General features: G+C 37.8%; 1 protein-coding gene across 1 annotated transcript in view; it reads right to left on the bottom strand.

Annotated features, from left to right (window-relative positions):
* The window catches only part of SKIC3 (SKI3 subunit of superkiller complex), a 145,311-nt gene that overhangs the window by 64,356 nt on the left and 62,864 nt on the right, over positions 1 to 18,091 (bottom strand). The window contains exons 3-9 of the mRNA XM_082620954.1: positions 15,441 to 15,531; positions 11,490 to 11,633; positions 10,319 to 10,410; positions 9,833 to 9,908; positions 9,169 to 9,309; positions 5,586 to 5,684; positions 5,370 to 5,478 (exon numbers count right to left, since the gene is read on the bottom strand). Of these exons, the coding sequence (XP_082477080.1) occupies positions 5,370 to 5,478; positions 5,586 to 5,684; positions 9,169 to 9,309; positions 9,833 to 9,908; positions 10,319 to 10,410; positions 11,490 to 11,633; positions 15,441 to 15,530 (751 nt within the window). The 5' untranslated portion in view covers position 15,531. The remainder of the gene's footprint in view (positions 1 to 5,369; positions 5,479 to 5,585; positions 5,685 to 9,168; positions 9,310 to 9,832; positions 9,909 to 10,318; positions 10,411 to 11,489; positions 11,634 to 15,440; positions 15,532 to 18,091) is intronic.

The following is an 18,091-nucleotide window of genomic DNA, read 5'->3' as shown; positions in this document are numbered from 1 at the left end:
CTTAGTCTATTAATAGGTAAAGGCTGAGAATTACTACGGAAAATTAAAAACATTCACCATTCTAAAAAAGAAAATAAAATGGCTACTAAAATTTTACCTTCGATTTCTATCCAACTGAGTCAAAACTCTCTCTTACTCCACAGAAACACAATTCATGATAGTCTATCTTGGCTATAAAAACTGCCCTTGGGCCTCCCTGGTGGCGCAGTGGTTGAGAGTCCGCCTGCCGATGCAGGGGACACGAGTTCGTGCCCCGGTCCAGGAAGATCCCACATGCTGCGGAGTGGCTGGGCCCATGAGCCATGGCCTCTGAGCCTGCGTGTCTGGAGCCTGTGCTTCGCAACGGGAGAGGCCACAGCAGTGAGAGGCCCGCGTACCGCAAAAAAAAAACAAAAAAAAAAAACTGCCCTTATTACAGAAAACACACCTGGGGTGAAAAGAAGAAAAGCCAATCATGCATCTTTCCTAAAAAATCATCCATATTTAGGGTAACTAAAAACTGCACACAGGTGAGCCAAGTGTGAATAGGCAGATGAACATAGTTTCCAAAAGGTCTAGGATTAACACAAAAATCTTTTAAACAAGGGGAATTTTCCTAACATATTCCCCTTTGCTCACATCTGGGAGCACAATTATAAAAGCAAAAAGAGATTCGGGGAGACTATATTCACGTCTAGCCCTGGATAACATACTCTCTACATAGGACCAAGTGGCACTTAGAGGATTTCTCTACAGTGTTCACAAAAACCATCAACAGTAATAACAACACTAGTGATCCTGTGTAAAGAGACGGGAACATTCCAGCTTCAACTCTCAATCCACTTCTTCTCCATACTTATTCCTGTTGAAAATACTACCTAAATAAACGTGGAGGATAAAACCAGAAAGGAAACAGACTTCATTGTTTTTGAATAGAAAATTGTTTATTTAACTTATCTGCTCTTTTTAACAGTTAAGAGATTCTAAGATTCCAGATTTAGTGACTTTAAAACAGCTTGGCAATATTATTTTTATTTGTCAATAAGGCAAGGTAGACTTGGAGCTGATGAAAGATATTCTGAAAAGGTTCAGAGGAGATGCTCAGTAATACCTATAAGAATTCTGTTTCCTAAAGTTTATCACAAAAAAAAGGCAAGAGGTTTTTTTAATAACTAATTTATTTCTGACATCCCAAAGAAATTCATCAGTGCTGTAGAATTTTTCTTTTAAATTAACCTAGCTTGGCAGGAGAAAAACAACATGTACTCATTTTTTTATTTCCACCTGGATTTTCTAATATTTCTGGAACAGAAAATCTTAAACTCTTTTCTGTTTGGATTTGAAGAAACAAGCTTTCTTATCCTCCCGCATTTCAGCAATAAAGCAAAACAAAATAAATCAAAAAGGTCACTTAGCATGAAATAACATTTCATCAGATGACAACTGTGAAAGCTATTCACTACTTGTTATGTGAAGCTTTATAAACTGAGTCATTTTGCAAATGAGTCTTCAAGCCTCAACATGCAAAGGAGGACAAAAGAGAATGAAATATATTTGTCCCCAGCGGAAAAGAACCCAGTGATTAACTGCTGTGAGGCAGCAAATTCTGCAGGCACTGAAGTACTCTGGGGGAGGATAGATCAGCCTTTAAGAGACCTCACAGATTTTCAGAAGTTCTTAATACACAGAAAGTTTGGCTTAAAGGAGCAATGAAAAGAAGGAAAAAAAGAAATCATGAAGCACAGCTTCCTACTCTCCTACATTAACTATTAAACTTCCACCCCAAAATAATGCTTCACCTCAGAATGTACCTAAGCCTGAACTCCCCATTCCACAAATCCTTACAACCAACATTTCAGCAGGGAAACAAGTCTTCCTTGGTGTACCATACATGTAAATATCCACCTACCCACTCCCCTTTGCCAGGACACAGATCTCTTTAAATTCTGCAAAATACCCATCCCCAAACCCTCTTTGAGAATGGTATTTTTTTTTTCACAAAAGTCAACACTCTCTCTAATCAATCAGATAATCCCTTTGCTATCTCTTTACTAAACCATTTTGTCAAGTATTGAATTTATGGGCAAAACTCTGCAGACTACTTGTTGATCCTATTTCTTCTATAATTTTGTAGGCTTTTTGATATACTAGGGCATATTTACTCAACAAATCTACATTATAGGCTTATATGTGCCTATTAAGAAAGCATTTGATCAGTCCTCAAAAAAAACACATCAGTGTATCTTCTTGTGCCAATTAGCATGTAAGCACCTCAAGAATGAGGGAATGGCACAAACCATCAATAGCTGAACAGTAACAGAGAGAAAAGGGTGAACAGCCATGAATTTCCCAATAGCAGAAAAATGGGTGGAGGGATGAGTACCAGAGGCCACACAATAAAGAAAATCAGTCCACTTATCTTGGGAACACACTGGGTCTCATGCTAAAGGTTGAAGAAACTGGGTGACTTAGAACTATGCTTCCTATTAGAGGAAAACAAACAAAAAATCCACACACACAAAAAATCATAGGGACTTCCCTGGTGACGCAGTGGTTAAGAATCTGCCTGCCAATGCAGGGGACACAGGTTCGAGCCCTGCTCTGGGAAGATCCCACATGCCGCGGAGCAACTAAGCCCGTGCACCACAACTACTGAGACTGTACTCTAGAGCCTGCGAGCCACAACTACTGAGCCCACGTGCCACAACTACTGAAGCCCATGCACCTAGAGCCTGTGCTCTGCAACAAGAGAAGCCACCGCAGTGAGAAGCCCGCACACCACGACAAAGAGGAGCCCTTGCTCGCTGCAACTAGAGAAAGCCTGCGTGCAGCAACGAAGACCCAACACAGCCAAAAATAAATAAATAAATTAAAAAAAATCATAAGCATGCTTCCTGTACTGAAAGTCTCTTAGCATGCCTCTTCCTCCTTGACCTCAAGGCAACATCCATAACATTAACTAGCCCTTTCTTCTTGAAACTCTCCTGCCAGGAGAGTTACTGCAATTCTCTTTCTCCTCTAAAAGCCTACTATCCCCCTCTCACACTTCCTCCTCTTCTCCCTTAAATGAAGTCAGTCCGTCCCTGGATTGCTTCTTTTTATACCTGCTAACCATTTCTTCCTACTCTTTTCCCATTGTTGTATTCTAAGTTCCAATTCAATCACTTTGATTAAAAAAGACAGCCCTGGGCTTCCCTGGTGGCGCAGTGGTTGAGAGTCCGCCTGCCGATGCAGGGGACACGGGTTCGTGCCCCAGTCTGGGAAGATCCCACATGCTGCGGAGCGGCTGGGCCCGTGAGCTATGGCCGCTGAGCCTGTGCGTCCGGAGCCTGTGCTCCACAACGGGAGAGGCCACAACAGTGAGAGGCCCGCGTACCGCAAAAAAAAAAAAAAAAAAGACAGCCCTACTAAAGGCCTCCTACTCATAAAATTAGTTGCTCAATCTCTCAAGACAGACCTCCTTTCTGAAATGCTCTTTCCTTGCCTTCTGTGTTGCTTTGCATCAGGTCCCCCACCTTCCTCTCTGACCCTCTTCGCTTCTCTGTCCTCCATCCCCTCTTCCCCCTCTTCCTCCCTTTCCCTTCAAGGCAGCCAACACTACCCAAGGTACAGTTTTCACCTTTCCGCCCTTCAGGCATCCTCTGAAGTCATCCACTCCGTTCCCTTTCACGTACACACAAACGGCTTCTAAACCTTGTTGATCTCTCATGGGCAAACCCTGATGAGCATTTCCCTCTGAATGCCCATTAACAGCTTCTCTCAACAACTTACCTTTCGTACAAACCATCATTCCATATTAGTGCAACTTTTCAGGAGAGTTGAAAGTTAAAATTGATTTCTCCCTCCCCTCACCTCTAAGAAATCTCTTCCATTTTTGCATTCACCTGTTACTTTCAATTGCTGCTATCATATTCCCAGTTCATTCATTCCTATAGTTCATTCATTCCTATAGTTCATTCATTCCTAGCATCACTTATTCTACCCAATCTAGTCTATCTTCTGTACAATCTATCCTGCACACCATATTAGTTTAAGATTTTATACTTCATAAATCTACTCACTACAACACTTTTAATGTTTTCTTTTCTCATGTTAGTGAAAACTGCTCTTGCACGTGTATCTTTGACTCAGTTAAAGTAAGGAAAAGGGGGTCTGCTTACTTCTCACCATAAAAAAAATCCAAGACTGAAGAGTTCTGGACTTTAATTCAGACACCAGGGGGAAAAAAAGTACAAGTTGGACTTACAAGGGAGAGTTAGAGTGGGGAGAGCCAAGATAAGTGCAATGAGACTTTCGTAACAGGAATTTTCCCTCATTTATCTCAAGCACTAGTTTTCAACCATTTTTCAATTATGAAGCATGCGATGGTCATTAACATACAAAGCATTCCCACGTCCATACTCATTTAGCAACAAAGTGAAAAAACGTCAATGGATTAGGAAAGCTCTGCAATAATTTACAATCACTACCACACTGGTGCTGGTACTGTTATTTCCATTCCAATGACTGACTTCTATGAACTATACTCCTATCAGGTGAATACAGGAATGGACAGGAATGATATTCAAATTCTTTTTAAAACACATATTCAGCACAGACACTGGCAAAACGGACAGCAGCTGTTGTGAAAACCAATATGGTCAACATCCTGTAAACTGACAAGCACAAGATATCCACAGCTACAAGTTTTGGCAACTCCCAGAAGGCTAGCTGCCATCACTTCTCTCTCTTCCCCCAACAAAGTACACAAAGAAGCAACAGCATGAAGCATACACTAAGACACACTCTCTGACTTGAATCTGCTGTTTAATTAAAAAAGTAGATCATTCACAAACTTCATTACTTTATCATACTATAGTATTTGTAACAATGTCATTGTGACATTGACATACCACATAACATCAACACTGAGAATATTAATCTTTCACAAAATCTTTTGCATGACATTCATATCCTTGTGTAATACAGTCTAACTTACTTAATCAAAATATATCTTAGTTATTCTTTCTACTACAGCAAATAAAACTATTTTACTATTCCCCAAAACCACACCTAGTCCCATTCCTCTACTCATGCCATGTGGCGTATCTTTCACCTTCTTCTGTTCATCTAATTTCTGTGGAAAATTCAAGACGTTCTTCAACTCCTACCTACAAAAATACTTCACTGATCAATGATAAACTCAGTAGCTCATAATTCCTCTGTGTCACTATACCTTCCTGTATTTCTTAGCCTTTTCATGTGCACAAAGAATACATATTGTACTTCCTCTCATGTCCAGAAATACTGAAACAATGCCTTACACACAACAGGCACTAAAACAATTTTTGATTCATAGCAACATCACTCTCACACCTCTAGGACACACAATATAACAAACAATAAATTACCTGTTTCAATTAAATGCAAACAAAGCACTTCTAATGGATATTGTACAGTAGGATAGATGTTTATCATTCCTTCACAAGCCTTCTTCAACCTGGCAGTCTCATGAGGACACTTGAAAATATAAAAGTAAAATAAAGTGAGTAGCAGAAAAATATACTTGTGAGCACTTTCCTAATTAGAATAGAAAGTCACATTAGAGATTTTAAAAATCAACTTACTTTGGATAAACATTGAATGAAATGTCTATAAAGCACCTGGTGATCTTCACTAGGAATCTTATCTGATAAGTCCAGTGCATTCTCAAAAGCAGTTAAGAGCTGACACAAAGAGACAAAAAGCTATTATCTGTAGCATACTTAAATGACAAATACAATAAATAGTTGAACACAAAAGACTTACTTATACAAACCATACACTTAACTTGTAACTGCAAATGTGTTTTATTGTCTGGCCCTACAATTTCAATGAGGAAAAAAAATGTATAATTAAGTTTGGAATACATCTAACTCCAACTGGCCAGCAGGCTGCACTGAACTAATAAGGGATAACTATAAATTAGCGACATTAATTTAACAAAATATTCTTGTAAGTGCTTGCTGCTCCCTACTAAGTAGTTGAGAGGTACAGTCTCATATGTCAGTGTAGCTGTTACTGCTCAGATCACTTTTAAAACATCTCTTCTGAAATCACCAGCACAGTCTTTGGAACATCTTCAGGATAGCAAATCTTCAATCTCAAAAAAAATTTTTTATTAAGTTATACTTTTGCTAAAAAACCAGAGATATGACTGAACTATCATGAAATCATTCTTCTTACATGGTATTATTAACTGACTTTGAAGAAAATTCCAAAAGAAGCCTCCTAAATATTTCCTCAGCAAGGACAGCAATACCAGAATACAAGGCAAGCACTTTAAAGAATACCATTCATGGGACTTCCCTGGTGGCGCAGAGGTTAAGAATCCGCCTGCCAATGCAGAGGACACAGGGGGTTCGAGCCCTGGTCCAGGAAGATCCCACATGCCGCGGAGCAACTAAGCCTGTGCGCCACAACTACTGAGCCTGCGCTCTAGAGCCCGTGAGCCACAACTACCGAGCCTGCACTCTAGAGCCCGCGAGCCACAACTACTGAAGCCCACATGCCTAGAGGCCATGCTCTGTAACAAGAGAAGCCACCACAATGAGAAGCCTGCACACCGCAACAAAGAGTAGCCCCCGCTCACCGCAACTAGAGAAAGCACGCACACAGCAACGAAGACCCAATGAAGCCAAAAATAAATATTTTTTTAAAAAAATAGTAAAAATAAAGAATACCATTCATTTGATTACATAAGTTCTACATTTTTCAAAATGAATTTCCATGACTTTATAATAAAAATTCATAATACAGTTCACCACCTCAAATTTTCATTTTAAGGTATGGTATAAAGTCTGTATACATAAGTAAAATTTTACTGTGCTGATAAAGTTTAATGATCTTGCAAAAAAAGGAAAAAAAAGAAGCCTAACAAACAGTCTAGCACAACAGGTTTAAAAAAAATAGTAATGAAATTAATCTACATGGTAAATATGTGATACTTTTTTTCTGAACAGACTTAAATAAGGCAGAGTATCACTAGCATTCAAGGTGAAAATAACCCTCCCCCCCCAAAAATCCTTTTATCCTATTTAACAATTAGAAATCAATTCTTAAAATGATAAGTATAATTAGTTCTCTTTCATGGAAGAGTATAGTATAGATAATTCAAAATATTTTTACTTATTTTGACATGTGTTTGATATCCTGGTAACCGATACTATTTTAAGGAAATAAGTCATAATATGAAGACATGGTTTAAAAGAAGTTAATAAATCACCTAATTTTGTCAACGTTCAATTTTTTCCACAACTGAATCTATACACAGATAAACCAATACACAAACAAATGCAAATCTTATTCTCATGCTTTTATTCCTACCACTTAGGACATTGCCTGACATACAGTAATAGGTTCTCCATATATATTTTCTAATTAAAGGAACAAATTAATGAGTGAACAAATGAACGAACATATAAAGAAATGAGCTTCAAATCCTATATGGAGTCTATAATTGTTCACATTTTAAAATTCTATTAAATTTAGCAAGTGTACAGTGAGTGTTTATTTACTATAATATGAAATTAAGTTTACTTTTAAACTTACAAATATAAGAAATAGAATGATGAAAATATTTTCCAATTATGGTTCAAAACCAATAGGTTTTTTTAAGTCTTTTAAAAATTCTTTTCAATTACTTGAAAATGTGTACATTAAAAAGGAATATTTCTAGGTATAAGTACTCTAAATACTAAATATAAATACTCTAAATAAAATACTCTACAACCAACAAGGGATTAAGCTCCAAAATATACAAACAGCTCATACAGCTCGATATCAAAAAAACAAACAACCCAATCCAAAACTGGGCAGAAGCCCTAAATAGACATTTCTCCAAAGAAGACATACAGATGGCCAAAAAACACATGAAAAGATGCTAAACACCACTAATTATTAGAGAAATGCAAATCAAAACTAGAATGAGGTATCATCTCACATGGATCAGAATGGCCATCATCAAAAAATCTACAAACAATAAATGCTGGAGAGGGTGTGGAGAAAAGGGAACCCTCTTGCACTGTTGGTGGGAATGTAAATTGGTGCAGCCACTATGGAGAACAGTATGGAGGTTCCTTAAAAACTAAAAATAAAACTACCATATCACCCAACAATCCCACTCCTGGGCATATACTCAGAGAAAACCACAACTCGAAAAGATACGTGTACCCCAACGTTCACTGCAGCACTATTTACAATAGCCAAGACATGGAAGCGACCTAAATGTCCATCAACAGAGGAATGGATAAAGAAGATGTGGTATATATATACAATGGAACATTACTCAGCCATAAAAAAGAATGAAACAATGCCATTTGCAGCAACATGGATGGACCCAGAGACTGTCAAACTGAGTGAAGTAAGTCAGACAGAGAAAGACAAATATCATATGATATCGTTTACATGTGGAATTTTAAAAAATGGTACAAATGAACTTGTTTACAAAACAGAAATAGAGTCACAGATGTATGTCACAAATTTATGGTTACCAGTGGGGAAAGGGCAGGGGAGAGATACATTGGGAGATTGGGATTGACATATACACACTACTATATATAAAATAGATAACTAATAAGGACCTACTGTATAGCACAGGGAACTCTAATCAATACTCTGTAATGAACTATATGGGAAAAGAATCTAAAAAAGAGTGGCTATATGTATATGTATAACTGATTCACTTTGCTGTACACCTGAAATTAACACAACATTGTAAATCAACTATGCTCCAATAAAAAGTTAAATAAATAAATAAAATAGTCTAGTTGAACTGTTAAACCTGAAAGTAATTTAGTACTCTTAGTTCATAAATATAAAGAAACACACCTTTAAGGTACAACTTTTTAGAAATTATAGCAGTTTTGCAAAAGTATCTTTTTTTACAGTGATTAAGTAACTGATTTATTGTGAATTCTTATGAATACAAGGAAGTAAAATTCTGATACCCTGAATATTATTTCCACTCTGTCCAGACTTAGTGTGAAACTGTAGGCCTGTAATTCTGACTTTATCAGGAAGAGCTTCTAGGAATTTAAAATTGAACATTTATAAAATATCTAGTCTGACATACAGTATTTTTCTATATCATACTGTTATGTTTCCATTTTCTAAATTCAACTAAATGATCAACTTTCATGACACAAACTGTGGGGAATAAATGGGTAGTACCAATTGTTGGGTCTCATTATTCTGATCCTCAGTACTCTCAGCCAGCAACTGAGTCAATTTCTTCCATAGCTGATGAAGTTCTTGGTTGTCTGCACCTCCTTCCTGCCGTGTCTTTATCAATTTGTGCCATGTTCGGGCCACCTATCAGGGAGATTTAAAATGGTTACTTTATCTAAAATACTAAAATGCTATTAAAAATTTTTAAATCTATAAGTAAAAATATTTTTATCTGCTAATACACAAAAATAGCAAAAGCACAGAACTCCATCTATTATGAATTCCATAAAAATAAGATGATTGGGCAAATCCACATTGTGCTTATATTAGAAGTATGACTGAGATACCAGAGTACATACAGGGATAATGACTACATGCCCCAATCTTCATAACCTACAGCATCAGCAGTCGGACACCACAAACAGGACAATAAATTCTCAGATGATATTTTTACTTATTTTATTTATCCCTGCCCAGTTTCAAAAAAGTTTGGAAATAATGACACCTGAAATTTGAATTCCAAGTTACAGTTTTCAAAGCACTGTGATTTGTTTTGATACCACACTACAATTAATTTTCTAAATTTTTCCTTAAGCTACAGGAAAGCTTTCTTTTAATAATGGTTTTATTAAAAGAAATCTACTACCCCAGCAAATCATTAACCAACCTCTACGTGTTTCTTTTCTTGGTAATACAGATCCACAAGTTTCTTACAGACATCACACCACTTCTGTTTGTCAACACTTAGAATAGAAGAAAAGGATTTTGAATCTGATTAATGAAAACAACTGAGGACTTAAGACACAAAAATTAAAATATCCCCCAAATAATGTTAGGCACTATTTAAAATTAGAACATATCCTCTATCACACTACAGTAAAATTTTATAAAATGAGCATCTCATAAAAAAGAAAAGGTTTAAGAAATATTATCTTCTATTATATTGACTAAAAATAATATCAAAGTTCTCAAATGAGTCAATCCCCTTACGATTAGTGTTTCAATCACAATCAAGAGATTCTGTAGCAACAGTTTGAAAGAAAAATGATTCACAATTCCCAGTAAATGTCTGGAGTACTTCTATATAATTTTGAATCAGTTTATTCTAATTCAAGCCATTAAAGAAACTAGCCTTTCCTCACATATTGATTACCTTTCATAAAGATCCAGGAGCTTTTGGTAAACACCAGGTAAGTCATCCTTAGCATTTATGTGATTACATTTCTCATACAAGCTTGCTAACCCCTAAAAGAGAAAACAATAGAGATTATTCTTCCAAACATATCTAGTGTGCTCATGTTTATTTTGCTAAATAAACTGACAATCTATGAAGATTATTTATGATAGAGATTATTATAATTTACAGATGAAATAAAATGTCTGGGATGTGCCTCCAAATAATTGGGGGTAGGAGGGAGTAGGTGAAAAACTACTGGCCATGAGTGAGTTTTTACTGAAGCTGGATGGTGGGCATAGAGGGGTTCATTTTACCATTCTCTTCACTTTTGAAAATATACTTGAAGTGTTTCACAATAAAAAAAATACCTTTTAATAATTATTATGCAATCTTAACACCTAAGACGTTACCATGTGACACTACTTTCACATGGTCAAACAAGAAAAATCCAAGTAGTCTTTGGAAATTGTCATTTTTGCTTCAAATAAAGATCAGATAACCTAAACCAATCAGTACATAATAAAAGCTGGCATCAGGGAGATGTTACTAGATAACCCTACTCATGTTGCCGTTCACGTGAACCTGAGACAAACAGGTTCATGTTCTCCAGAGCCTACTACCCCTATTAATCATAGTTTCCAAGATGTGACTGAGATATGAAAGTTATTAAATATGAAAAAGCTGGAGAAGCCAAGTAAAAAAACACGAAGACCATTAAATGAGAAGGAATTTAATTAGTACTCAGATATATAGAATTTCAAATTTTTTATATTATTTCATTTTTAAAAACATATTTTAAAAACATAATATACATTTCTTTTCCCTCAGGTAAGCATAAAGAATATTCTTCATAAGTCTCTAATATGCACATATAATTAAGTTGGAGATTTATATAATCATGTTTCAATTTCTGTCCTAACATTTGGAAATAATCCATTGGATTGGAGATTAAATAGTGGTAAACAGCATTCTTGGCAATATTTTTTTTTCAACTAATTTTCAGGTTTAGAAGATCAATAAATTTAATTTTTTTTCTTATACTGAGTAAATGGAGGTTTAAATGCTAAATTGTAAAACTGTTAGCTGTATTTTGAAAAATGGGAAAAAGTTCTTTCCTATAACATAGTAAATAAAAATGTCTACGTACCTGCCAAGCTAGTAATTGGTCTGGCTCTAACTCAGCAGCTTTCTTATAGGCACCCTGGGCCTGATCAGGTTGTTCTAGCTCGGCTGCAGCAACACCAATAAAAACCCAGGCATTATAGTTATTTTTCTCTTGTTTTAACACTGTCTGATTAAAAAATTAAAAGAGAAGGTAATTAAATTTTGGAAGCTCATGGACAAACAATAATCAAAAGACAGTCTACCTAGGAGTCAGGAAATCTGGATCTACCACTAAATGGACGATCTCAAGAATATCACTTAACCCCTGTGGTCTTCAGTTTCCTCAGGGAGAGGGAGTAGGACTGGATCGGTGACTGTAAGGGGTATGAAATATGAGGTATATTTTTTAAAAGCTGCCCAAGTACTCCTGATGCCTCTACCAAATGCCTCCCTCTGTCCCTTGAGAATACTGAGTATAAAAAGAACAATAAGACCATTCTTACCACCCAACCATCCTGCCTGCCTCCATGCCACGCTGCTGTTAGTCCCTCACAAAACTATTCTCCATATCATTTCACCTTATCCAATTCCCATATTTTCCTTCACTATGATAACATCTCCCCATATTTAACAGATCTTTTTCATTGAAATTATACGCTAGGAAAGTAGGTTGACCCCAGTGTGACTGTACCAAATACGTTCAAAATAAACAGTGGCGGGACTGCCCTGGCGGCACAGTGGTTAAGAATCTGCCTGCCAATGCAGAGGACACAGTTTTGAGCCCTGGTCCAGGAAGATCCCACATGCCGCGGAGCAGCTAAGCCCGTGAGCCACAACTACTGAGCCCGCGTGCCACAACTACTGAAGCTTGTGCGCCTGGAGCCTGTGCTCTGCAACAAGAGAAGCCACCGCAATGAGAAGCCCGCGCACCGCAACGAAGAGCAGCCCCCACTCGCCGCAACTAGAGGAAGCCCACGCGCAGCAACAAAGACCCAAAGCAGCCAAAAATAAATAAGTAAATAAATAAATAAATAGTGGCAATGAATGTTTAAACAACACCTACCACCTAGGATAAAAATTATATGCAAAGCTACTACTTTCAGAAGTAACAACTACTTGCTAAGGTAAAATAGTTTGAAACAGAAAGCAAAGATGTTCTAGTGAAAGAAAAATAAAACTAGTGGCTAAAATGAAATTAGCTCTTAAGGTTTTACATATTCTAGAGAAAATAAGAACAGTTCCAGGAGTTGAAACAGTCAGATTACTAGGCTTCTGTGCATCCACATAACACTTCTAACAATCTGTCACCAATATGCAGCACAAGCTCCATTCTATCCCATAACACTACCTCCCAAAAAACCAGCAACAATGAGGTAACCACCAAAGCTAAGCTCCAAATACTGGGCCTTATTAACATTTGTGTCCCCAACACCAAGAGCAATGACTGGCACATAACTGCTGAGCAAATGATAAATGCCATAGTCAACCCACAATCAGTAAGGACCGGCTATCTGCCTGATGACCAGGTTTTCAGAATCTGAAACAGGCTTTTAAGGAAATAATTATAACAATGTAGTGAAAGCAAGTATAGAGTTCTGAAATAATGTGAAGAAAAAAGTATCTGACTCCAAACTCCATCCACACAAGTCAGAGGAGGCTCCCTGAAGGGATGCTTATACTGGGTTATAGAGGCACACAGGCAGACAAGGTGATAAATCAGACAAGACACAGCAAATACACTAAGGTGCAACATCTCTTCACTAAAAATTTCCTTTAGTCTCAATCAGCATTCTGGTTACTACACATAAGTAATCATACATTTGCCACTGACTAGTTCCCCATCTTTGCTTTCCATTTGAGTTTCTCTGGCATAAATTATAGAAATTCATATCTGAATCAGAAAGAAGAGTGCTATGGCGCTGCTGTATATAATAAAAGCAGCAAATTCATATGTGCATTAGTTAGATCAGCCTAGTGCTGAAGGAAACAGTCCCTCCCCTCCCACACCTCCTTCTTCTCTCCCCCAGTTTAAACAGATTGCCCACCTTCTTCTATATCAGGATTAGTCCTGTCGTGGTCTCCATCTCTGCTGGGCTCAGCCACCACTAGAAACCTAACCTCATAAGGGCATCCTTCACCCCTTAAGGCTCTCATCGTATACTGTTATGTATTTATTTCCCCCAATCTTACCCAATTCTCTCCCTCCTACTGTCTAAACTCTTCATTGTAACCTCTGGAACTCCCAATCTGGACAGCCAAGGGCCCTCTCTATTTTCAACCTTTCTTTTAACTGTACCAAGTTCTGCCTCAACGAGGCTCGGCTGTTCCCCTACAGATCTTACATGCTGCAGCTGATTTCTTTTCTCGAATATCCCACATACCACCAACCAGCAGGTGAGGAAAGGGTTCTCCTTGCTCACACTGATACCTACATTGTTCCTCTACTCCTCCCTCCTTCAAAAACCCCAGTACTTTTTTTTTTTTTTTTTGCGGTACGTGGGCTTCTCACTGTTGTGGCCTCTCCCGTTGCGGAGCACAGGCTCTGGATGCGCAGGCTCAGTGGCCATGGCTCACGGGCCCAGCTGCTCCACGGCATGTGGGATCTTCCCGGACCGGGGCACGAACCCGTGTCCCCTGCATCGGCAGGTGGACTCTCAACCACTGCGCCACCAGGGAAGCCCAAAAAAAACGCAGTACTTTTGAAGCTCAAGCCATCTGGCTATACTACGAAAAATATCCTTCTTGTTGCTACCATCTACCAGCCTCCTAGGAACTCCCCTTTCCTTCAGTGAAAATACTGTATTCTTCCTCTCCACTTCAATCCCTTTAATCATTCTAACATTCATGCAGATGACCCAATGAATGCCACGGCCTCCCAGTTACTTATCCTCAGCATTACTCAGCCATCCAAAACCTGGGTTTCCAGTATGCACCTCTCCTATCCTCCCAGTTCAATTACTGTAATGGTAACAATTCTTTAACCTCTGTTATGTCCAATTTTTTTTTACCTCACCCCCTTTGCATTGTCACCCCACTGCTCAATTCTTACCTCTCCTTTCCCATCTTTGACTCCATGACCTATCACTCCCTTGCAAACATCCTCAACTCCTTGGCCTCTCTTTCCCCTCAACTTTCTTACTACCCACAGTTGAATTCCATCGTGCCCATCTCCAAGCCTGAGAAGTTTAACACGAAGGAAGAAACTACACAGTTGAGTTTACCGATTTCACTTGAGTAACATGAAATCTCAAATGGACATTCATTAGGGCCTGGTAAGCTTTCTAATCCTTACTAGTAAGTTTCTTTTCTCACTATAAATGACAACTATTTCATACCTTCTTTTGTCTCAAACCTCCTATACAACTCCTCCTCCATCCTCAGGTTACACTTCACTAAGAAAATGGAAGCCATCAGAGGGGAACAATTATCTTCCCACCCCCAAATCTGCAAACCCGACAGCTATGGATCTACATCTATCTTCCCTTCTGTTAAGATGGAAGAAGTATCAAAGGCCCTCCTCTCACGCCCTGGATCCCATCTTCACCCACCTTCCCACGGACTTCACTCCTAGCACTACACTGCATCTCTCCTGCACCTTCAAGTTCTCGTTCTGGACTGGAACATCCCCATCAGCATAGAAAGGAACTTTGGAATCTTGATTCTCCCATCCACAAACCAAATAGAATTGAAATGTCCACATACCATTAAAGAACAAAAACTTTAAGATACAATAGTGTTCCGCAGTACAACCCATCAAAAGACCCCTAAGAGACATTCAGGTTTTGAGAACTTGGCTTTGGTAAGTTACCAACACAGAGGGAGACGAAATTAAGTGGCAGAAGCGGCTTGTCCTGGCACAGCCACTGGGACGGTCCTACTCAAAAAGCCTTACTACTTTTGTTGTATTTAGACAGTAAGGGATTCCCATATTACAAATCAGTGATGCTCATAAACAGGTAACATTTTTATTGTGAAAGAAAAAAATACTGGTTACCTTACAATGTTTCAAAGCTTCTTTGTATTCTTTGTTTCTGATTGCATCTCTAGCACTTTTTAGAGCAGCCTTTACTTCCTTGCTGGACATGCTGTCAAAATAAAAAGCCAAATGTAATTCCTTCTACGTGGAACATTCTTTCCCCTAAAATAAATATATCTTATGTTTAAAAAACATAAAACCAGATCATCTCTTCAGATTTTTACTCAAATGTCACTTCCTCAATGAAACCTTCCCTTGCCACACTATTTAAAATGTCAACACTTCCTTCCCCCAACTCCCAACCACTCAATAGTCCCTAATCTCCTCCTTAACACTGCCTTTATTTTTCTTCAAAGCACCTGTCACCATCTAATACATCAGTATATATTTTACTTCTTTATCTTATTTATTATCTGTTCCCCAACCCCCCCAGAACGTTAAGTTCCACGCAGGCAGGGATTTTTATCTGTTGTTGTTGGGTTGTTGCTGTTTAACTGCTGCATCCTCAGTACCCAGTATCTGACAAACTGTATACATTAATAAACATTTGTTGAATTGAATTGTTATTTGAATTATAACCACTCCCCATATAGTAGGTTAAAACACAGATGATCTTATGGGCCAGGATGGAAAACACATGCCAAGCTCAGTCCAATTCTACACGAGGCAAGAAGAATCAGTCTAAGTCACAGAGTGAAAACACAAACACAAATAAATTTCAGTAACTCTGATGTAAGAGTTTAAGAAAGCATTCTGTTTTAATGTTAGTTTCTATAAAATATAAATCAGGATATTAACTTTCTTCACAGTAAGAACTACTTTAGAATCGATTAGAGTAATATAGTATTCTTTGTAATATGGTATTCTTTGAAGAGAAATAAATGTAATGTTCACACTTAAATGAAGGCAATTAATATACAAGAGGACTATATACTAACTTCAGCCATAAAAAGATATTTCAACTCCAACATAAATAAATAGATATTTTAATTGGTAGACAAAGTACTTCTTTTTATTAGTTTCTGCTTTATAACAAAGTGAATCGGTCATACATATACATCTGTTCCCACATCCCTTCCCTCTTGCGTCTCCCTAGACAAAGTATTTCTTCACTTAATCTTAAAACATAAGATACACTAATGTAATTTTAAATAAACTAACATATCTTAAGATTTCACAGCTTATTCTGGTTTACCAATAAACCAGTCAAATTCAACTACAACTTGATGTTGAAAAAAGAAACATTTTTTTGCCCACTCCACTGAATTCTAATCTCAAGAAGGCAAAACAGAGCTAGGTAAACACTAGGTCATTATAGACCACTGATGTTCAAGGCAGCAAAATGAACCAAGAAGATGGCTTGCTGACACGGTACACAGACTGTCCTTTGTTTCCAAAGAGGCTGAGGCAGAAGTACAAGATCAAAGAAATTTAAGAAGCTAGGGAATTTTTTTAAAAAACAATCCTTTTGACTTAAGGAATCTTAGGTTCAAATAATATAAAAATTAAGATATCATAATATCAATTTATCTACAGCCAAAACGAGATTCCCTAAATAGGCAGAAAAGTGACTTTTTCCATAGTTACAATAATTAGATAATTAAAGCAACATATTTCATACGCTCTTATTTTAGAAATTGCTCTATTACCTGAAATTATATTGGCATAAATTTATAGAGGCAAACTTCAGAAGGATTTTTTTTTTATAGTCTACAAATCTTGTTTGGAGCAGGCAACAAATTTCTACACTGATCTCACTTTAAATTTCTCACACCAAAGTTATCTTTGGTAGATAAACCTGCAGGCTAAAAAGAAGAGAACATCAATGATGATGACAACTAATCTGGACCAACTGAAAGGGATAAAAAGAAGCATTCAAGGGAAGAAAAAAATCAAGAGATGTCTAAGTTAAAAAAGAACAAAAACAGGGACTTCCCTGGTGGCACAGTGTAAGAATCTGCCTGCCAATGCAGGAGACACGGGTTCAAGCCCTGGTCCAGGAAGATCCCACATGTCGCAGAGCAACTAAGTCCGTGCACCACAACTACTGAGCCTGCGCTCTAGAGCTCATGAGCCACAACTACTGAAGCCCGTGCGCCTAGAGCTGGTGCTCCGCAACAGAAGCCACAGCAGTGAGAAGCCTGCGCACCACAAGGAAGAGTAGCCCCCGCTCACCGCAACCAGAGAAAACCCGCACACAGCAACAAAGACCCGATGCAGCCAAAGATAAATAAATAAAAAAAATTTTAAGCTGTAAATTAAAAAAAAAAAAGAACAAAGGCAGTTTTAAGACAAGACCAAGTAAAAACAAACAGAAGAATGCAACTTTTCCAGGAGAAAGATCACCATCTTTTCTATCACCCAACATACAAGTAAAAGCACATCTGGACAAAGTAGAACCAACTAGCACTAAAACAACATGCAGCTATGCAGCTCTCAAGCTATATGCCGTATATGACACAAAAGAAACAGAAAGGAAGGCCTCTGCTCTAAAGAATACAATCTCAATCAAGAGAAAGACCTAAGACATATGAGTCATTAAAGAATCAAATGCTAAATTAAGGATAACGAGTGCAAGTGCAATAGGAGTTCAGAGAAGAGAAGTATGGGGTGAAGTAATTAACAGCTACTAGATGGAGAAAGGATTTGAGAATGGAGGGAAGAAGGAA

Source organism: Mesoplodon mirus, assembly GCF_964341445.2.
Source record: "Mesoplodon mirus genome assembly, chromosome: 5".
Taxonomy (NCBI): domain Eukaryota; kingdom Metazoa; phylum Chordata; class Mammalia; order Artiodactyla; family Ziphiidae; genus Mesoplodon; species Mesoplodon mirus.
This window is presented reverse-complemented; position numbering and strand designations above follow the sequence as displayed.